The sequence below is a fragment of the Oryctolagus cuniculus genome, chromosome 1 (genome assembly GCF_964237555.1).
Source record: "Oryctolagus cuniculus chromosome 1, mOryCun1.1, whole genome shotgun sequence".
Lineage (NCBI taxonomy): Eukaryota > Metazoa > Chordata > Mammalia > Lagomorpha > Leporidae > Oryctolagus > Oryctolagus cuniculus.
This window is the reverse complement of record NC_091432.1, coordinates 140390668-140414029: the sequence shown is the minus strand read 5'-3', so window position 1 is coordinate 140414029 and position 23362 is coordinate 140390668. Positions and strand designations below refer to the sequence as shown.

The 23362-nt window shown below is 41.8% G+C and overlaps 1 protein-coding gene across 5 annotated transcripts in view; it reads left to right on the top strand.

Annotated features, from left to right (window-relative positions):
• The window catches only part of SPTLC1 (serine palmitoyltransferase long chain base subunit 1), a 55396-nt gene that overhangs the window by 19608 nt on the left and 12426 nt on the right, over positions 1-23362 (top strand). For all 5 annotated transcript variants that reach the window (XM_008257928.4, XM_070049467.1, XM_070049472.1 and 2 more), the window contains 7 exons: positions 6572-6704; positions 10284-10413; positions 14530-14619; positions 16837-16944; positions 19255-19350; positions 19909-20005; positions 20800-20854. In XM_008257928.4, coding sequence (XP_008256150.2) covers positions 6572-6704; positions 10284-10413; positions 14530-14619; positions 16837-16944; positions 19255-19350; positions 19909-20005; positions 20800-20854 — 709 coding nt within the window. The remainder of the gene's footprint in view (positions 1-6571; positions 6705-10283; positions 10414-14529; positions 14620-16836; positions 16945-19254; positions 19351-19908; positions 20006-20799; positions 20855-23362) is intronic.

The window sequence follows — 23362 nt, the reverse complement described above, 5'->3', positions numbered from 1 at the left end:
TCATTAGTCTGTACAAGTTGGTTTTGATAAACTGTTGATTACTTATTAGAATAAATTGTCAAGATTTTCATTGGAATAGTACTTTCCTACATACATCAGAATTTGGAAGCAAAATGCCTGTCTCAAATTGTCATCTAGTGTCTTTGTCCTACCCCTCAAAACACAGAAACAGGTTTTGAGTATCAGCTGCTATTTTTTAAAAAAGATTTATTTATTTATTTGAAAGTCAAAGTTACACAGTGAGAGGAGAGGCAGAGAGAGAGAGAGGTCTTCCATCCGATGGTTTACTCCCTAATTGGCCGCAATGGCTGGAACTGCTCTGATCGGAAGCCAGGAGCCAGGAGCTTCTTCCAGGTCTCCCACGCGGGTACAGGGGCCCAAGGACTTGGGCCTTCTGCTGCTGCTATCCCAGGCCATAGCAGAGAGCTGGATCAGAAGTGGAGCAGCTGGGTCTCAAACCTTTGCCCATATGGGATGCCAGTGCTTCAGGCCAGGGCGTTAACCTGCTGAGCCACAGTGCCGGCTGCTATTTATAGAAGCCATAAGAAATTGATATTCGTCAACATTATACAAGTTACAACAGAAGAACTTGAATAGATGCTACAGCATATATGATGAAAAAAATTTTTGGTTTTAAAGGTGATAAATATGACAGAAGTTAAAATAAACACATTATATATGTTCTGAAACCAAAATGAGGGGAAACCTTACTGCTGTTCTTCCAATAACCACATTTGCTCAATATGCTATAGAGGACCATGAGTCCAGTACACATATCTCAAGATTAAAATTCTACTTAAGCAACTGAACTAATCACTGAAGGAAATTAAAAATTAATATCAAATTTCTGTAACATGTCAATACTATTTTAGAAGCATCATCAAGACAGAAAGATACTTAATAATAAACTGGCCTGGGCTACATTCTGTAGTGTGGGTTTTGCTTAGCGCTAGAAGAGAATCTGGAACATCCCAGGAAAGCTGTGAAATCATAGTCGTTGTCATTCCTGAAAGGAAACTTGGCAGGTCTGATGATGCCTGGATACCTCCCCAGGGTTCTGGAGTTCTGCATACCAAGTGATCTGGTAGTGGAGAGGATCTAGGCACAAAGGAAGAGACCAAAAGCAGACCTTGTATCAACATATATTAGATAAATGGATTCTTTGAAAATTACATGATACATGTAAATGATAAAATCAAATGCATTCATAAAGGTATACCTGTTTTATGTTACATAAAAAATTACAGACTGCAAACTGCATGCTTACTATAATAGTCTACGTGGGAAAGTCAATGAGTGGGATTTCTTGCAATTACTTGCAAAAACATTATGTGCACTAATCCTCCACCTTGCGGCGCCGGCACACCGGGTTCTAGTCCCGGTCGGGGCGCCGGATTCTGTCCCGGTTGCCCCTCTTCCAGGCCAGCTCTCTGCTATGGCCAGGGAGTGCAGTGGAGGATGGCCCAGGTGCTTGGGCCCTGCACCCCATGGGAGACCAGGAAAAGCACCTGGATCCTGGCTCCTGCCATCGGATCAGCGCGGTGCGCCGGCTGCAGCGGTGGCCATTGGAGGGTGAACCAACGGCAAAGGAAGACCTTTCTCTCTGTCTCTCTCTCTCTCACTGTCCACTCTGCCTGTCCAAAAAAAAAATAAATAAATAAATAAAAAAAATAAAAAAAAAACATTATGTGCAAAGCAGCAAGGTCCCCCAGATATTAAAGAGTATAAATACAAAACAATGTCACTATCTGATGAAATAGGCAAGAGATGGACTTTCCCAGAGTTTACAAAACAGAACAGTAACTGCTGCAGGTGCCTGCTCTCTAGCCTTCCCTGTGTGTCAGTCTGATGCCTTTATTCTGGGTCTCACTCTCCCACAGGTGTCTGAATGAGCTTTTCAGTAGTGTTCTTAAAGGCACATTGAACAGTCAGATTTTTGCACTTGTCCTCTATATTTCTTTTTTAATGCATTCAAATCTTATCTGTGATTTCCACCACCATGCTCCTCACACCCCCTGCCCTAGAACCTGTTATGTGTATTTAATGCCAGCCTAGTTCTTGGTCTTAAAACTACATCAAAAGAGAATCGTGTGACAGAGTTAATAGTCTGAATTATGGCATTTAATTCTGTTCTAGAGCCACTAGTAAGTAGTTGTTCATTTGGGTAGTTTTTAAAACTTTTTCCTTTTTTTGTTTTAGAGCAGTCAGCTGAACCATGACTTCATGTTTTAGTTGGAAGAACATCTAGTCAGAAATTCCCAGATCTGCCGCTTCTTCCTACCAGACTTGAGGTCATAGTTTTCTCAGGTGTAGGATGGAACAGTCTTTGCTTGCACAGCTTATAGCACGTTGCTAAGATCCTTGTAAGATTCTGCCTGTGAACACATTCTGAAAAACATTCAGCACTATAATTTCTAATGAATTTGTATGTGCTGTACTTGTACTTAAAAAAAATTGTGTCCCTGGGGTTTTTTTTTTTCTTTTTAAAAGAACAATACCTGTGAAAAAGTAAGAAGGCTGTAAGAGAAAATGAGGTTGGTCAGTTGTTTCTAAATTGTTCTAAGACTGACTTTTGTGGTCTCTCCTCTGGAAACCCACCAGGAAGATCATCATTGCCCCTTCTTGTCAGTGAGAAGCTGAACAAGCAGCTCTGAATAGAAGGGACTCTTCACTTGGGGTTCAGATAACTTAATTAGAGGATAACTTAAAGTGTAACTGGATTCTCCCTTTTAAAATGCCACGTTTTCTTTTACTCTACAAACATGGTTTTATTTGAATATACTTTAGATCAGAGGTGGGGAACATCCAACCCATGGGCTGTATAAGGCCTGCAAAATCATTTGGTCTGGTCCATCCAAGGCAGCAATAGACACAAGTCCCGAAATTGAATAATTATATAATAGGCTATTTTTTTAAAGATTTATTTTATTTTATTTATTTGAAAGACAAAGTTACAGAGAGGTAGAGACAGAGAGACAGGTCTTCTATCCACTGGTTCACTCCCCAGATGGCTGCAACGCCGATCTGAGGCCAGAAGCCAGGAGCTTCTTCCGGGTCTCCCACATGGGTGCAGGGGCTCAAGGACTTGGGCCATCTTCTACTGCTTTCCCAGGCCACAGCAGAGAGCTGGATTGGAAGTGGAGCAGCTGGGGCTAGAATTGGCACCCATATGGGATGCCAGCACTTCAGGCCAGGGTATTAACCCGCTGCACCACAGCACTGACCCCTAATAGGCTATTTTGAATGTTTATAGCCCACAACTAATGTTATGAATGGCCTGTGGCAGAAAAAGGAAGCCCTGTTCTGGAGTGTGCTACTTGCTGTGTGCTGGGCACTGTTGTGTTTCTTCAGCATTACCCATATTGCTCTTCCACCAACTCCCTAAGGAAGGTCCTGCTCTTACTTCTGGTTGGCAAAGAAAGGTACAGGGAGGCACAGAGCATTTCCAGGCTTGTCCAGGTACACACCTGGTGATGAGCGGAAGCCCAGATCTTGAACCCCAGGCCTAGCTGCAGTCGGAGCTTGTGATTACCACCGAGGCCAGGCCTCCCATCTGTGAGCTTCTGGTTAGGAAATCAGAGGCGAGTGCTTCAGGACGGGCAGAGGCTCACTGGGGGCGCCTCGTCTCTGCTGCTGTGAGCGGGAGAATACAGCGCTTGGCTTTGTTCACACAGATCTCTGGCACCAGTGGGTGAAAGGCATCCCACACAGAGACAGGAACGTCAGAGGTGGAAGAACTGTGCCCTGGTAGTTTTCCTCCCTGCTGCCTTCCCTGCCCGAGGTTGAGTTTCTTCATTGTACAAAGTAGCATGAAGAGAAACGAGTTCTGCAGGCATCCACGTTTACCTGTCAGAAAACCTGCTTTGCAAGGCTGACATCCGCTGAAACCCAGTGTCTCTCGGATAGGAGGAAAAGGCCCATCTTTTTGAAGCTTTTGAGATGAGGCAAGAACCAGTGAGTCATTGAAGTATTATTTCTGAGAGATTCTTCTTAGCACTTTAGGGTCTGTGTGTGAGCAGTTATGGGTGCATGGTGATGGGAATATTTGCCCATTGTACATCAGCTTGGTGCTCACTCAGCCCTGAACCAAAGCCATATTCAGTTCTGGAGTCTCATCACTCATCAATAAAAAGAGTCCTTTAGAGCTGAGAAACCTGCAGTGATTTAAAGTCCCTTTTGTAGTTAACAAAAATAGTTCACCTGTATCCATAGCATGTTTCTCTCTTTGGAAGGGAGATACCAAGTGAAAGCAATTTACCCTGGCCTTGGTTATCTGTCTACTGAATAAATTGTGGGAGTTTGTGGTAGATTTTCCCCCACTGGAGGCAGAGTTGTCATCTGAAGTTCTGCCCTCAACCTGCCTGCCATGGAAGTGAGAGACAGCAGGTGGTGATGCTCGGGAAACACTAAAGAGACTAACCCCTGCTCAGCTACCTGGGAGGGGACCTGCTCCCTTAACTGCTTCACCGCTTTCCTCTTTCTTGCTGGATTTTGCCTGAAACCTTTCACTGATAGCATCTCTTCTAGAAGGCGGCAGCAGTTCAAGGTGTTGGACGTTGTGTGCTTTTAATGTCACAGATCCAGTACTTACAGGTCTGCAGGGACATACTTACCTAAATGTTGTGTGATTAAAATCCTATATTCGGCCGGCGCCGCAGCTCACGAGGCTAATCCTCCGCCTGTGGCGCTGGTACCCCGGGTTCTAGTCCTAGTTGGGGCGCCTGTTCTGTCCCGGTTGCTCCTCTTCCTGTCCAGCTCTCTTCTGTGGCCTGGGAAGGCAGTAGAGGATGGCCCAAATGTTTGGGCCCTGCACCTACATGGGAGACCAGGAAGAAGCACCAGGCTCCTGGCTTTGGATCAGCGCAGCTTGCCAGCCGTAGCGGCCATTTGGGGGGTGAACCAACAGAAGGAAGACCTTTCTCTCTCTCTGTCTCTCTGTCTCTCTCTCTCTCTAACTCTGTCAAAAAATAAAATAAAATAAAAATCCTATATTTATTTAATGTTGACATAATGAAAAATATCCTTTCAATAAAATTACTGTTAACTGATTGTTAATGGAAATCTAATGATACTTCCAGACTATGTTTGTGTTCATTTTAACTTGTAAATGGGAAGAAGCATGTTTAATATTTTATCACTACTTGACTGGAGTGGGATAGTTAATTTTAACAGTTTTATAATACTCTGTAGGAAGTCTGTAAACAAACCGGACTCTGCCGGGCAGCACCTTCTGCCCATCCTTTACTTAGTACTTTCCAGACCCCTTGCCTTTCGTACACAGTGAGTTCTCTGAGAGGACACATGATAGCTCCCTCTTCCACCATCTCAAAAATCGCCTCTGTGACCGCTGACCCTCCCTTCCTCCCATAGAGCTCCGGGGCCGGTTTCAGAATCTCCGTACTCTTCCAGAGGCCACAAGCTGAAGCTCTGATCTAGCTCTCCACTCGTAAATTCTCCTGAAGTAGAGGAGCTAAAGGGATGTTTATAAACCCATCTCTTGCCTCAGTAATGCTCTGTTTAAGGCCATGTTGAAGTTTTAAGATTCAGAGCCAGTCCGTAACCCGTTTTCTCTGAGCCTCATTGGGCCTTCCCTACTAGGGCGTGACTCCTTTTGGCTCAGCCTGGAAGGGGAAAGGCTACAAGAACCATGAAGTATAATTTATCCCCACCATTATATTCGCACTCTTCTTAAGCTACTTCTATTAAAGGGCTATTTTTAAAATTAAAAAAAAAAAGTTGATCTAGAAAGAAAGAGAGATATTCCATGTTTCATTCCTCAGGTGCTCACAATAGCCAGGACTAGGCCACGTCAAAGCCAAGAACATGGAACTCAATCTGGTCTCCCATGAGGGTGTCAGGGACCAAAGTACTTGAGCCATCACCTGCTGCCTTGCAGGGTGTGCATTAGCAGGGGGCTAGAGTTGGGAATGGTGCCAGGACCAGGACTTAGACCCAGGCTTCCTGACGTGGGAGGCTGGCATAACAAGTGGCGTCTTATCTGCTGTACCATATACCACCCTGTCATATTTATTTTTGGTACATAAATTTGAATTTCCAGTATACTTTTTGGGAGTTCAGATGAAGCTGTGTCCTATAACGGGATGACAGGCACCACACTGATTTGTGACTTAGATTGTTAGGAGAGAGATTGCTGGCGATCTGAGAGGTGTCACTATTTTGATGCAGAGTACACAGGGCTTTTTTTTTTTTTTAATGTATTGATAAGTTAAAATCAACCATGGTAAAGCCTCGGTGTTTTTGAATGAGGGAAGTTAAAGAGGTGGTCAGTGGACCTTGAATGCTATTGTAAAATAATACAAATGCAAAGCTGCCCCAGTAGCACATTTTACAGACAGATGAGTAACTGATTTAGTTCATCTATTTTAGAAGTAATTTTGGCCTAGAATTATTTTAATAGATATTGTATAACTTATTATTTAAAAGCAATTTCACTTTGGCCATAAGGTAGAAGTTTTAATAATTAAACTGCATATGTTCTTTTCTTTGTTCTTTAGTAGAGGAAAAAGAATTATAAGATGGTTTAACTGCTTAACTTTCTTTATTAAAATAGATGTTCATTTGGATTTGGAAGACCGCCTGGCCAAATTTATGAAGACAGAAGAGGCCATCATATACTCGTATGGATTTGCCACCATAGCCAGCGCTATTCCTGCTTACTCTAAGAGAGGAGATATTGTGTTTGTGTAAGCAGCCTTTACAGAATCCCTCTGGAAGTAACACTGACTTGTTAGAGAATTCGTTTATTAGAAACTGATGGCCCAACATAATACTGACTTTTCATTTGTTTTTAAAGAAATACATGATAGCCCCTGCTAAGGGATGTGAGTCTCCCACTCAAAGGATACTTAATAGTGTCAGTAGTCACCTCTCTACCAGTATGAGTTTATTTTTTGATGTCCGCTTGAGACCTATCATCTGCTGGCCCTTGTAAGCCCATGGTCACAACTTCATGAGGTCACTCCCATTGCCTGGCAGAGTCACTGCACTCTTCATCACCCATCTCCCAGCCTCTGGTGTCTGCAGACCTTGCTTCATAGCTTATTAGGGATTTGGGAGTCGTGAGTCAGGAGTCAGGAATGTCCTTGGCCGCCCACAGGCAGATCTGCAAACTGGCACATGTGCAGCCTGAATGTGTGGTACAAGGAAGGGGCAGCAAGCAGCTGATTGTGCCGGCCAGAAGCGTCTGCCCCTCTAGCCCGAGCCTCTGCCATCTTATGAGGCGGCTGTTAAAGGTCTCTTAGTTTTAAGTCTCAAAATTACTTTTGTTTCCTGTTTTCCTTTTTAACACTATAGAGTGTTTTAACACTACTGAGTAATTTTTTAAAAATATACAAATCTGATTATGTCACATTCCATTTAATATATTTAAGAATTTCCGTGTTCTCCAAAATAAAGACCCAAGTCCTTATTGGGATCTTGTGAGTGCCTTTTCAGACGCCTTTTGCACCACCTTCCCTCAATGAGAAGGGCTGGAGGCTCCGCAGCTTTGTAGGCTAGCTCCCCCCTCTCCTCAAGGCCTTTGCACTTGCCAGGCCCTATGGCCTACTCTACTGTTTCTCCTCTTCTACTTGATACTTGCTCATCTTCTACATGCAGCTCCTCTGTAGGGAAGCCCTCCTCAGGCTCTGAGAACAGCTCAAGACAGAGAGAATTTGGTGTCCTCATGAGTCTGTGCCCAAAGGGGCTCTCGCTACCTGTCAAGATCACTCTGTCTCAGACCTCCCTTCCACAGGCAGTCACACACACTCACTCTCCCCTGCTCTCTTCACTTGCATCAGTCTCACTGTATTCGTCTTTTATAGCATTTAGCTGACTGCTGCAGTGTAAAAAATCAGTTATGACTAACTTATTGCAAGCTTGAGACTCACTGATAGAAATAAGTTTCTAGGGTTTTGTAAAAGCAGTTAGAATTGCCATGTCATTCAGTATCACTTTATGCAAGCACCCCATTGTAAATTCCCTTTTAAGTTTAAGTCCTGAAAAAGTTTGTTGTTGCAGGTGAATTTTATGCTTCCTTTGTCAGACAATAAATTATATATTTTCTTTTTTATTTTTATTGCTAGGATGCCTAAGCTAAATTCAGTTCCAGGTATTATGCCCAGGGTCTTAAAACTTCAGTTACCAGTGAGTTATTAGAAACTCAATTATTCATGCATTAAATTGGTTTGAATGCAAAAGTGCTAAAGGTAAATATGGTGTTTAGGAAACTGATTTTGAAAAATCACATTAGACATAGGTACTATATTGGAGGCCTCATTTCTTTCCTTTGGGTAAATAATGACAGTGCTTTGCTTGTAGTAGGTTTCAGCACACTGGTCAATCATGTGCTGGTCTGTCCTGTGATTGCCAAGTCTATGTCCATGTTATATCGTATACCTTTTTAAATTAACCTGTTTATATTGCAGTAATTATAGATTCACAAGTATTTTAAGAAAACATACAGGACTTGTGTGTATTCTTTTTTTTATATCTATTTTATTTATTTGAAAGAGTTATGGAGAGAGAGGTAGAGTCAGAGAGAGAGAGGTCTTCCACCGACTGGTTCACTCCCCACATGACCGCAACAGCCAGAGCTGAGCTGATCCGAAGCCAGAAGCCAAGGGCTTCCTCTAGGTCTCCTATGTCGGTGCAGGGGCCCAAGCACTTGGGCCATCTTCCACTGCTTTCCCAGGCCATAGCAGAGAGCTGGATCAGAAGTGGAGCAGCCAGGACTCAAACCGGTGCCCATATGGGATGCCGGCACTGCAGGCGATGCCTTTACCTACTACGCCACAGCGCCGGCCCCTTCTGTGTATTCTTTCCCAAGTCTGTTTTTCTCTGGCTATTTTCAAGAATTTTGCTTTCCCCTTAGCTTTCAGAAGTTTGACTGTGATGTGTCTTGTCATCTGTTTGTTTGGTTTTCCCTGTTTAGATTTCACTCAGCCTCTATAATTTGTGGGCTTAACCCACTGGCCAGATTTGGGGAGTTCTTAGCAGTTGTTTCTTTGAGTACTTTTTTAGCCCCACCCTTGTTTTCTTCTCTTTCTGGAACTCCAATAATCTGAATCTTTTCTCTTACTCCCACTCTGCTCATGTCTGAGAGTCTGTCTTCTGTCTGTTGTACACAGTGAATGATTTCTCTTGTTCTGAGTTCACTGGTCCTTTCCGCTGTCATTTCCATGTTGCTAATGAGTTTTTCTTATTTTTTCCTTCTACTAGTATCTCCGTAGGATTCTTCTCTGTATATTTTTCTTTGCTGGAGCTATAATCTCAGTTATTGACATTTATCATGTTTTTTTCATGCTAGTTGATATCTTCTGATAGCTTCTGATTCTTGGTATAAGTGATATTTGATTATAACCTAGATATCTCCATATAATAAGCCTATAGCTTATTTAAGTCATCTGTTTTAATTGGCTTTCTCTGACACTGTTCCAACAGGGAAAAGGGTCAGGAACGGTTGCCTCATTACTGCCAGCACTGGGAAGTAGGGGTTTCAGACCAGGGTCCGTGTTTGGCCTCTGTGATTGATACCCCAGGTGGGAGTTCCTTGCTGCAGATTGATGGTGACAGTGCTGAATCTCTGCTAGGTCTCCTCTGCATTGTCCAAATGGAAGTGGGTAGGGTGTCCTGTTCCATCAGATGAGGGTGGGAGGTCAGTCTGTCCATGTGGTCTTCATGCATTCCACACTAGAGGGTGAAGGGTCCACTTGATAGCAGCTGGCTGGAATGAAAATCCCTGCTCCCTGCTTGGCCCTCTCAGACGCTACTTTATCAGGTTCCCCATTCAGCTTTTGCTGGTGAGGGTGTTTTTTTTTTTTTTTTTTTTTTTTCTGCGTTGTTTGGCTTCAGAGTGGTTATTGTCCACAAGTTGTCTGTTGAGCTGGGCTGCCAGTTGTTTCTCATGGCATGATAATAGCAGAGTAGTGTGGCAGTCAGATCAGAGATGCTACTGATGGTAAGATGCACCTGTATTTTATGTATTTCTCAGAGGTAAGTCTATGAGTTTACTGATAAGACATCCATGGTAAAATGCATGCTGATTTGAGAGAGGCTAAAGCGAGGTGAGCGTGTGCTTCTTAGAATAGGCTAAACATTGTAGTTGTATGGAAAGGACTTGAAAAGCGCAGACAGGACATATTAATGTTCAAGCATGTTTTATTTATTTGCCGTGTTCATATGAACAGCCGGAGATTGATCAGTTTCCAAAAGCAAGCATTCTTTTTTTGAGAATGTTGACAAGGTCTTTAAGCCCCAATTTTGTGGGTCTCTCTTCCTTGCAGAGATAGAGCTGCCTGCTTTGCTATTCAGAAAGGATTACAGGCATCACGTAGTGACATTAAGATATTTAAACATAATGATATGGCTGACCTGGAGCGACTACTAAAAGAACAAGAGATTGAAGATCAAAAGGTATGAGTCCTTTGAAGAAAATTATACAGTTCTTTTGTACTTTCTAACCAGCTAAATTATATATGAAATGGTAATTTGTCATTGAAAACTTGCCTGCGGATCACATTTGGATATTAAGGAAGGGTGTTCTTGCTTATTAAATGTACTTCATGTTGGTGAGCCAAGTCTGATTGTAATTGCCTTGTCATTGCCATAATTACATATAGCAAATTTGCAGGGAAGTAATCCAGGCAGCTTTCTAAGGCAGAAGGGGCAGGGGGAGGCAGACAGAGAAATAGCAACATGTACTGGGGCACTGGTAGGTGAGGGATGTGTGATCTAAGCTCTGCGTAATAACACCTCACTCATTAGGGTTTTAATGAGATGCACCTATTCATCTCATAATAGGCTTCTTTATTTCAGTATAAATCATGGCAGCAGATTTTAACATTAATTTATGAACAAAGGAAGACCCTTTCTTCCCACCCCACTTTCATTTTGGAGCTCTGAGCAGCTACTGCTTGTGGGAAACACCTGCCCCAACAGAGTTCCTCACCTACAGCCTGGTTTTCAGTTCTTCCTCTTAGGCCACTTGGCTCCTGCTGCTGGCAGTGGTGGTTTGGAAGCAGCTCCGTAGGGTTCTGATTAGAGAGTGAAACAGAGGAAGTTGTGTTCAAAGCCCCACTGTTAGGATTATAGATTATAGTTTATTTTCCCCTGATGACATGCATGGAAAAGGTAGCGGTGTTCTGTGGCTCAGCAGCAGGACAGTGTGGTGCAGACTGCCCTGGGATATGGGAGCCTGGCCATCTAGGTATTGTCTCAAATACCACTTTCAAGAGGACTCTGCCAGTGTAATTCAGAACCCATAAAAATGCTCATCACATTAATTAATTTTCCATTTTCCCAAATACTTGCATTATTCATTTAGGATCCTGTTGTCTTTGTTTAGATGTCATCTTCAGTGCAGTACTTCCTGAATATACAATTCATGTGATGAACATGCGTAGATTTACCATTTTATGCTAGGTCTGTACTAGGCCAGTAGTTTTTATTTATTCAATTTAGAAAAATCTACAGGAGGAAAAAAATCTTAAAATTGAGACCATTCTACTGGTTGATTTCTTCCTACAAATTAGAAAAATATGTTCCTTATTCTGATTCAGTAATAGAATACAGCCCACCAGGTTGAAGAACACAGCCTTGAAAAGAATGACAGGGAATCAGTCTCTTGTAGTTTATTTGGCTAAATTAGTATTGTACAATTTTTGGAGAAATATTCAAGTTTTTCATGTGTGTTTTAGTAAGTTTTTTTGGAAAAATTTTATTTATTTGAGTGGTCAAGTTACAGACAGAGAGAAAGAAAGACAAAGACAGAAATCTTCCATCTACTGGTTCACTCCCCAAATGACCACAATGGCCAGAGCTGGGCTGATCCGGAGCCAGGATCAAGGAGCTCCAGCCTGGTCTCCCTTGAGGGTGCAGGGGCCCAAGCACTGGGCCATCTTCCACTGCTTTCCCAGGTCATAGCAGAGAGCTGGATCAGAAGAGGAGCAGCCGGGACTAGAACTGGCAACCAAATGGGATGCTGGCATTGCAGGCAGCAGCTTAGCCCACTATGCCACAGCGCTGGCCCCTTAAGATTTATAATCCATGGAACTGCCTTTTTGTGAATAATAAGTAAAATTAATTATCTTGAAATTTATTTATATTCTGTGAGTTTTACTTTTTTACAAGTTAAATTATACCATATTTTCCTGCCAAGAGTAAGATTTCTAAATAACTTCACATTTTGAATTTTAGAAATATTTTTCCATTTTCATATAAATAATAAATTTGAATAGCTATTTTGAATGTTTTCTACTTGAACATACCTTTACTTGAAAACAAATTAAAATATTGCAGTTTAATCCAGGTTTGAGTCAAGCTTTGTCAGCTGAGAGGTTTTTTCATCCCTTTTCGTACGTGTTTTCTTGTCCCATGTTAATTCTTCTAAACAAAAGAATAGGCAGTAGCTATGAATAGTGTTCATATAAAATGTATACATTACTATGGATAAGTGAAAACTAACTTCACCTCACCAACAATTAAGGAAACTGAACTAGGACTTTTGCCTGTCAAAATAGGGCACATAGTTAATATACAGAGATTATACTCACAACACAAGTGTGATGGCATGAAGACTACTTCTGTAACACTGGGAAGTATAAATTGGTACAAACTGTCATGAAGGTAAATGAGCAGATAGTCCAGAATCCTTAAATGTCCTTTTTTTTTTTTTTTTAAGATTTATTTATTTATTTATTTATTTGAGAGGCAGGGTTACAAACGGAGAGACAGAGAGAGAGGTCCTCTGTCCACTGGTTCACTCCCCAAATGGCCACAACAGCTGGATATGGGCTGATCTGAAGCCAGGAGCCAGGAGCTTCTTACGGGTCTGCCGTGTTGGGGGCAGGGGCCCCAAGCACTTGGGCCATCTTCTACTGCTTTCCCAGGCCTTCAGTAGAGAGCTGGATTGGAAGAGGAGCAGCTGGGACACAAACTGCTGCCCATATGAGATGCCGGCACCACAAGTGGAGGCTTAGCCTACTATGCCACAGCGCTGGCCCCACTTTTATGCTTTAATTCCATTTTTTCACAGGCTTTTTGAAGTGCTCTTATATGAATATACAGGAAAAACAAAAAATACTATTTTTGATATGAAGAGCTAATTTTTAAGGGCTTTTTTTTTTTTTTTTCATCTGAAAGGCAGAGCAACAGAGAGAAAGTGAAAGAGAGATACTCCATCCACTGGTTCATTCCCAAATGGCTGCAACATTCTGGTCTGGGCCAAGCTGAAACCAGGAGACAGAAGCTCTGTCCTAGTCTCCCGCATGTTGGAAGGGGCCCAAGTACTTGGGCATCATCTACTGCCATCCCTGGCACAGTAGTAGGAAGGTGGATGGAAAGCAGAGCAGATGGGACTTGAACTGGCTCTCTGATAGACGATGCTGGTGTCCTGAGAAGCATCTTCATCACGGCGCCACAGTGCCTGCTTTTTGATTTTATTTGTCTCACTTAAAAAAAAGAAGTTAACAGGCACATAAAATTATTTTTACATATGTAGGGGGTACTGTGTGATGATACTTGAGTTTCTAATAGCTCATTGGAGCAGAAGCTTAGAGGCAAGAAATCTTTGTATAGGAAGATATTAGCAAACTCTTGGTGGAACTCGGTACTTTTTCAGTCCAGCACACCTGAACATCTACAGATTTATATGTGTGAGGGGTCTTTGGAGCAGGGTAGGGAGGTGTGTGTATTGTTTGGAAAGGCCCTTCTGCCTGACTGCCTTGGAACCTCACTGGGCAAGGTCAGAGCGTACTTTTACTTGACTCAGTGATGGGTCAGTCAGGAGTAGGAAAGGAAGAGCTTCATGGTTTGGGCGGGTGAAGGAGAATGGGATTTGTTCTGCTTTGTGACTTTTTGGTTCTAGAAATCTGCCAGCACATATAAGGAAACTGTGTACAATGAAGGTCCATGTACCTGCCCTCCCCTGGAATTGTTACCAGCAATCTGCCATTGTCCAGTTAGTGTCCACCTGCTCAGCCCCCTCCCCATCTCCATCATGGTGATGATGCTAATCTTCATTATAGGTCTTTTAGATAAAAATAGAGAGACATTTAAATGCATAAATCCCAGCCATACAGCTTTGACTAAAATGTAAACTAGGTCTCACCACTTTGTTATGATATACAACACTCTCAGATTCCCAGAAAATTCCCTCAGATCCCTTCCCAATCATTCTGGAGTTGGAGGGTTTATTTGTGTTTTAGTATTCTAGAATTCCTCAGCAGTGGTGGGGGCGGGAGGGTGCCTATTATGGTCTTCAAAAAAGTTCATGGAAAATGCATATTATGAAAAAACTTTGTTGTGTGGATCTCAAAATTCTTTTGTACTCTCTTAATTCCATTTTTATGAGCTTTTTGGGTTTCCCCCTTGTAGTTGGTGTTGTGACATGGAAACGTTGTCACTGTTTATTCAGATTGGGTTTTGAATTTGTTAATGAATAGATCTTGGAAGGTAAAGTGCTAGGGAGTATGTAACAGAGTGGTATTTGCAGCTACTGAAATTTAACTCGTCTATTTTTTTCTTTTAAAGAATCCTCGCAAGGCTCGTGTAACTCGACGTTTCATTGTAGTGGAAGGAATATACATGAACACTGGAACTATTTGTCCTCTTCCAGAATTGGTAAGCAACCATGGGTAGTTATTTCAGTATTTAGACTATTTGGTAGAAATACCTTTTGTCTATGTTGAAAGTTCTCACTTTTAATGTATAACATTCATACTGCTTTATACAGTAGGTATCATAAACATCTTATGATCATATAAGGGAAATGATATTAAATGCCAATGTCAGCCTTTAAGGAGTAATCAAGACTTAATTAGCTTTTAACAACCAACTTTATTGCAGTAAAATTACCATATAAAATGCACTATATAAATTCAGTGAGGTTTTTTTTTGACAGGCAGAGTTAGTCAGTGAGAGAAAGGTCTTCCTTCCGTTGGTTCACCACCAAATGGCCGCTATGGCTGGTGCACTGCGCTGATCCGAAGCCAGGAGCTAGGTGCTTCCTGGTCTCCCATGTGGGTGCAGGGCCCAAGCACTTGGGCCATCCTCTACTGCCTTCCCAGGCCACAACAGAGAGCTGGACTGGAAGAGGAGCAACCGGGACAGAATCCGGTGCCCCAACCGGGACTAGAACCTGGGGTGCCGGTGCCATAGGTGTTGGATTAGCCAAGTGAGCCGTGGCACCAGCCTAGTGAGTTTTGACAGATGCATACAACCCTGTCACTACTTACACCATAGTCAAAATGTAGAATATTTCCCTCACTCCAGAAAGTTCCCTCAGACCTCTGTCTTCATGGTACCCATGTAAAGACTATAGAGTAGTTTTGCCCTTTTGGAGAATTTTATGTAAATAAACTCTATTCTGTAGAAGTCACCTTTTAATGGTGAAAACTGTGTACTATGTATAGATTTTGGAAACTGTAATCTTTGAGATTTTCTTTATGAAGGTAAAATTCACATATAAAACAAAATTGACCATTTTTTAAAATGTATAGGTCTGTGGAATTGAATAAATTCACCATGTTGTACATCCTTCAACTCTAGTTCCAACAAAACAGAAGACTTCATACCCACTGAGCAGTCCCTGCCCATCTGCCCATTCCTCCCACCCCCTCCCGACCCCACCTGGCCAGCTCTCTGCAGTCCACCAGTCTTATGTATGTCTCTTAGATTTTCTTAGATTTACCTGTTCTGAATATTTTCTGTAGATAGTATCATGCACTGTTTGACTTTTGTGTCTAGATTCATTCACTTACTATATTTTCCAAAGTTCATCTGCATTGTACCTTGTGTCAATGCTTCATTCCTTTTTAATTGCAAAGTTCTGTTCTATTATCAATATACTATATTTTGTTTCCCTATCCATCCACTGATGGATATTTGCATTACTCTACCTTTAGTGTACCATGTGTAGTGCTGCTGTGATACTCCTTTACAAGGAAACTAAACAAGGAGTTTTGCCTGTCAGACTAGGGCACATATTGGGGCTGGCGCTGTGGTGCAGTGGGTTAAAGCCACAGCCTGCAGCGCCGGCATCCCATATGGGTGCCAGTTCAAGTCCCAGCTTCTCCTCTTCCAATCCAGCTCTCTGCTATGGCCTGGAAAAGCAGTAGAGGATGGCTCAAGTCCTTGGGCCCCTACACCCACATGGGAGACCCAGAAAAAGCTCCTGGCTCCTGGCTTTGGATCAGCTCAGCTCTGCCCATTGTGGTTATTTAGGGAGTGAAGCAGCAGATGGAAGACCTCTCTCTCTGTCTCCGGCTCTACCTCTCTCTTTAACTGTATCTTTCAAATAAATAAAAATAATTCTTAAAAAAAATAAAAAATTTTTAAAAATAGGTCATATTTAATAATACACAAGCAGAGATACAACACAAGTGTGATGGCATGAAGATTGCTTCTTTAACACTGGAAAGTATAAGTTTCTACAAACTGTCTTAAAGCTAAATGAGCAGATATTACAGAATCCTTAAATGTCCTTACTTTTTTTTAAAAAGATTTATTTATTTATTTGAGAGGTAGGCTTACAGACAGAGAGGTCCGCTATCCACTGGTTCATTCCTCAAATAGCCACAATGGCTGGATATGGGCTGATCTGAAGCCAGGAGCCAGGAGCTTCTTTCAATTGAAGTCCTGGCTGCTCCACTTCTGATCCAGCTCCCTGTTAATGTGCCCCAAGCACTTGGGCCATTTGCCTGCTTTACCAGGCCATAGCAGAGAGCTGGATTGGAAGAGGAGTAGCCAGGACACAAACTGGCACCCATATGGTATGCTGGTGCTCTCTTGTGCTGCTAATCATCAATTTGATAAAATTGTGTTTTATTTAACACCTAGGTTAAATTAAAATACAAATACAAAGCAAGGATCTTTCTGGAAGAAAGCCTTTCATTTGGAGTCCTTGGGGAGCATGGCCGAGGTGTCACTGAACACTATGGAATCAATGTGAGTTCTTTTTTGTAGAATTTCCCCTCATCTTGGAAATAGGAAGTTCATTCTGCTAAGCATGCTTTTATCTACTATCTCAGACCTAGAGCCATCTTCCCTGCCTACCTGTAATCACAGAAGGGCCAGTCCTGACATTTATATTCTGTTCACATGGGAGCATTTGATCAGGATTTTAATATTTCTAGAGACCAATTTTGCTTTCCATTTATTTCTTAAAATAATTAAGAGTTCCTTTAGTCGTCCTTTTAAAGGTATTTATGGTGTCAGTGAAGGAATTTCTAGCATTTAATATTCTGTGTGATTTGGGGGTGGTAGACAGTAGATATAGTTATGCCACCTTTTTAAATAGAGAGAGACTGTCAGAAACACCACTGGAATGGATTCAGCAAAGCCCCTGGAGGTCCCAAAAAGCTGGAGTTGTTTATCATATTTCTTTTAGCTGGAGAGAACTGGCCCCAGGCCCAGAGTGCTTAGTGGGTTCTGTTTCTGGAACCTCAGTGGTGGGCAGCTGCCTTTATCATCCACCATGGAGAGAGCTACAGGAAGCTTGTTCTCTAAATCATATTCATAAAAGCTCTGCAACCTGTATTACAGAATTAAGCTATAAAATACAAAATTGCCTTAAGTTAACTGTAGCCTACCACCCATATAGTCCCAGGGAAAAACAGCACAGTGAATGTCAGTGTGAAGGTAGGTAGAAGCACACTCCTCTAAGGCCGACTGATACTTGGCAGTTCAGTGCACTGAGGAATTCAGGATAAATGGAAATATGATCCAAGCAAGTTTAATCAATGCAGAAGAGCCATTATGAAAATTTTGTAAATAGGAAAAATGTTAACTTCACTTTTGTAGTTTTCTAAATGCTTTCAGTGGTTGTTATTGAGGTATAATATTTATGAAGGTCTTAGAGTGCAGAATTTATGGGCCTTACTTGGATCCTGATTCAAACAAATGCTATTAAACAAACTTTGTGAAACAATCAAGTATATTTGAATACTGAATATTTGATGATATTAAGGAGTTGTTAACTTATTGGGTGTGATAATAGTCTTGAAATCATACATTTTTAAAATTTATTTGAGGGACACAGAGAAAGAATTTCCATCCACAAGTTCACTCCCCAAATCTCCACAATGGCCTGCAGCCCCGGCTTAAATTGGGAACTCAGTCCAGGTCTCCTGTGTGAGTGTCAGGAACCCAGTAACTTGAGCCATCACCACTCTCTCCCAGAGTCCACATTAGCAGGAAGCTAGAATCAGGGGCTGTTATCTAACCTAGGCTTTCCAATGTGGGACATGGATACCCTGACTGGTGTCTAGACCCATAGGCCAAATATGCCCCTATGATTGTGTTTGATCATTTTATCTGCTGAAATAATTAGAGAGGGAACCCCATGAAGTTAGGATTTGCTCCAAAGAAATGCTGAAGGCAGGAGTTACCATAGATGAAACAAGATTGTCTTTGAGTTACTGCTGATTGAATCTGGGTGGTAGGGATTATTTATTTTTCTGTTTTGGTGTGTGCTTGAAATTTTTTATCATAACAGGTAAGAACTTTTTTCTTTTCTTTTCTTTTTTTTTTTTTTTTTTTAAGAAAAGGAAGAGTCTACAGGGGTTTCTCTGTTGGATCTGGGAAACAGTAATACACCTGATTGATATGATCTGAGGAGCCATCATCCTGGCTCTTAATAAGAATTTATTCAGTGCCTACTAAGGATGATTGGAGCTTGTGCAGGCCAGGGCAGCAAGGGAGGACTTAAGAAGATGTGGGAACCCAGAAGCCCATGAGGCACTTGGGGTGGTACAGTTGGTTCAGATTCTGTTGTGATGTTGTTGGGATTTTTGAAACAACAGAAGGTAAATTGAATGTAGGATTCAAGTGCTCAAAACTTGGATAGATTTATTTCTGTTTATCTCCATTGCTTTCAGTAATGAAGACTTGTTAGAGTATTGTTTTAACAACGAGATAATCTTTGGGGGGATCTCTGACTTTTTAATACCAAACAGCTTGGGGTTTTATCGTTTATTATCTTTTTCACTTTGAGAACAATGTCGGTGTATGATGAAATGGCTGAAAAGTATATAAACTGACATACTTTTCAGAGATGGGCCGTGAGACTACCGTCCTTTTAGCCATAGATTCTCTGTGATATATCCTTTGTTCTCATGTAGGTCGTCTCTTTAAGAAATTCAGATGTTACAATAAATGCTGATGCTAAATGCTAAGCTTTTTTCTCTCCAGGCTTGACTTTGCCGTTGTTTCCCTTTCAATCAAGGGGTAGCTGACTGTCTCCCGCTTTTCTGGCAGATTGATGACATTGATCTGATTAGTGCCAATATGGAGAATGCCCTGGCTTCTGTGGGAGGTTTCTGCTGTGGCAGGTCCTTTGTCATTGACCATCAGGTGAGCTTTTTTTTTTTTCTTTTTGAAGATTTACTATTTATATGAAAGGCAGAGTGACACACAAGCGAAGGAAAGAGGTCTTCCATCTGCTAGTTCACTTCCCAAATGACCATAATGGCCAAGAACCTGGAATTCCACCTGGGTGCCCTACTTGGGTGGTGGGGGCCCAAGTACTTGGACCATCATTCGCTGCTCTCCCAGGCACATTAGCAGGGAAGTGGATCAGAAACAGATTCAAATTGGCACTGCCGTACGTGATGCCAGCATCATAGGTGGCCGCTTAACCTACTGTACCACAACACCGGCCCCCAGGTAGGCTCTATTTGAAAACAAAAGCAAAAACCAAAACTGCTGCAAATGAAACATTTATATTTAGAAATTATCGCCCTCTTAACAAAAGGTCTTTTTTTCTTACATGTATAATGGCTGGATTTTACCCCCTTACCATGTGTGCATACTTCAGTGGGTAGTGTAGAGGAGAATCAGTAACTTTCAAATGTTTTACCCAAAAAGATGGAGAAAATCCATGTGCATGTTTTTGATGTGCTTGTTTCTCAGCGACTCTCTGGCCAGGGATACTGCTTTTCAGCTTCGTTACCTCCCCTGTTAGCTGCTGCTGCCATTGAAGCCCTCAACATCATGGAAGAGAACCCAGGTACAACCTTTTAAACCCAGGTAGTCAGAGATCTCAAGCTACATTACCCATGTGACTGGTCTGCTTTTGGAGGAATTATCCAGAAGAAATTATTTGCCAGGCAAAACTCTGGCTCTAAATGGTATTATTTGGCATTGTAGAAATAGTGGCAGTAAGGAAACTGTGCCTTGGGGACATGGGTTAACTGAAATGTACTGCCTTTTTATCTACACAACTAATCATCATTTGGTACTAAAGCCAAAACAAATTTGCCAACAAAGAACTTAGTGAGCAAGATAAAAAGTCAGCTAAGAATTTAACATGTGGTCTTTGTCTGCTACAGCACTATCTTACCAAAGCTTAAAACAGGAAGGGAGAAGCAGGCTTTACCCAGGGGTCCTGGATCCTAAAGGTGGATGATAATTCAGAGAATCAGCAGGTGCAAAACCGTGCACACTGTTCGTGTGGTCTGGCACTCCTGCCTCCTGGTGAATTCTTTAGATTTTAAATTTCTTTGAATAAAAGGAAAATATCAAGAGATGACCAAAGAATTACTTTGGTACAATTTTGTTTGTTCTGTTTTTTACCAAATTGTTTAGAAACAAGAATAAGTAATAGATCTGTACACTTTTATTCTTAGCCATTTTATCTGTGGAATCTTGATAAGAATACAAGCTACCATTTTGCTCAGAGGCATTGTCCCAGATTTTGCTGGAACAATTTTGAGTTAGTGCTGTCACATGTTAGTTTGCAAAAATATTTTTTAAATTAGTGCTATCAGATGTTCCATATCATATGTTATTTTTTTCATTCAGGTATTTTTGCAGTTTTGAAGGAAAAGTGCCAAAAAATTCATAAAGCTTTACAAGGGTAAGTTTTAGGTATTTTCAGTCAGCATATTGTTTATCTATACCACCCTTAAACAACAAGTCAGTAATTTTAAATATGGTAGACTTGGGTCAGTTTGACTGAATTTGCAACTAAGAAACCAAAAACTTAGTTCACACCAATTGGTTTATTTATATAAAGCCAGAGCAACCACTTTGTCTCTGTTTTAGAGTCATGCCTTTGTTATTCTAAACATGAATCAAACTCTTAATAAAATATTATAGTATGGAAGGTATAAAAATTATAGTAATCCAGCATCTTACCCCAGGATTAACCAGGTTAAATCTCAGAGCATCTCCTCACACCTGTGCAGATGAAAGGATACAGTTACGCATTAGTAAGTAGATGACACCAGCTTCTCATGTCCATGTTCATTTTTAGTAAGTGAGTTTTATTTAAATTAAGGACATAAAAGAAATTGAAGGGACTCTTATGAGTATTTCTTTAAATAGCAAAAGCAAAAAACCACAGAGGTAGTTCTGTAAACTTCCTTCAGAGTTGAGAAGAAACGTGAGATTGGTGATGTCTTCAAGCAGATTTTCTCACGTGGCCCAAGCTGTTTCTTTTGCCTTTCCTAAGGTGAGCATTGCCTTTTCAATTGTGAAAGTCCTACGTCTCTATTTCCAGATACGGAAACTGGAGACTGCTAAAAGAAAAGGAGAATTGAGAAATGAGTATATCACAGCTGTTCCAGATAAAATAGGAGCAAGGACAGTTAAAATTCTGGGTGTGTCTATCTGATAGTAACAAGTTTTGCATGATTTATGATAGATTGGCTCCAGGTACATTGGTTTGTGAAATATTAATATGCCAGCACAATGGAGTCACTTCAAGTTCATGAACACAACCTCAAATGCTGTAAGTCTGATCCTACACCTTCCCCAGCTGTTTTGGAAATCCCTGACCATGAATCTTCACTCCACCCACCTTCAGTTGACATCCTGGCCTCATACTGTCACTTGGGAACCCCCTCATTTTTTTTATAAAAAAAATCTATATACCTATAGGTATCTGAATCATTCTTTCTTCCTGTTGTAACCAAAGAAGTGTTCCTATAGCCGTTATGGACCCTTCTTTCTTAAAGACCAGGTGCCTTTGGTTGTTCCCTCTGTGTTGCCATCAGTCTCTTCTCCCTTTCTCCTACGCCGTTTCATTAGTGTTCAAGTTCACTTGCCCTCTCTTGCCTTTGTACTCCTCTTGCCCCTGACTCTACATTCCCTTCTAGGAACTATGCCATTTCTTTGTTTCTCTTTGTAGCTACTCTCAAGAATTGTTAGGCTTTTTACACATCCTCATCTCCCATTTACCCTGGAAACTACTGAGATCTGACTTCCACCCAGACTGTTCCTGTGGGTAGGAGCAGCGACCGCCCTGGTGCTCTGATGGTGGGCCGTCGTCAGAGTGCAGCTTGTTTATGTGTCACAAGCTTTCAGCATGGGTGGCCATTCTTTCCTTCCTTGGATTCTTCTCTACCAGGGTCTCCCATATAGGTGCCAGGGCCCAAGGACTTGGGCCATCTTCTACTGCTTTCCCAGGCCATAGCAGAGAGCTGGATCGGAAGTAGAGCACCTGGGACTCGAACCAGCACCCATATGGGATGCTGGCACTTCAGGCCAGGGCTTTAACCCACTGCGCCACAGAGCCGGCATCCCATGGTTCTCTGTTCTCATTATTTTGTTGGAGAATTACCTTCTCCCATACCTGAGCTTCAGATGGTTTCATGACACCTGTGTGTGGATAACTTGCAGGTTTGTGTTTCCTCTATGTATTGTCTAAGGCTTTAGGTCTCATGTGCAATTCCTACTTGGTCACTATCTCACACCAACCACACACCAAAATAAGAGAAAATGATATAAACCAAACAAAGCAGCCAGGAAGCCAATGTGACAAGTGGGGAACCTGGCGGAAAGTGAGGGCCAGGTGACACGAACCCCTTGCAGTGTCTTGCAGGCCATCCATGACATGACCCTTGACTCAGGTAGGAAGCCATGGCATAGTTCTGAGCAGAGAAGTAGCCTGGAACCCATGAACTTCGGTCTAAATGAATTTACTCACATGATGTGGAAAAAAAAAGTTAGTTTTTTGATACAGGCAAAAGATGGTGTGGTGATCTTCTTAGTGACAATGAGAAGTATTTGGATTCTGGTTATTTTTTTAAGAGAGAGCCAGCTGAAGAACACTTAGCGTTCACCCTAGGGTCTTTGGTCTGGGTGACTAGGTAGAATTGCAAGGGGGAGGACACACCTGTGGAAGAAGCGCTCGTGGGAACATTTCAGTGCCGGGTGTGTTTAGCTTGAACTGTCAGATGCCTTGTGGAAAGCAGCATTTGGATGTGCAGATTTAAGCATGAGAGAGCACTTGCAAGTTCTGAGCTAGAGATAAATTTTTGAGTCTTTTGCTTGTGATAGCATTTCAGCATGAAGAGGTCAGATTCGGCCAAGGAGAAGGAATGGCCAGTGAAGAAGAGACAGACCAGGGGAGCCTGTAGTC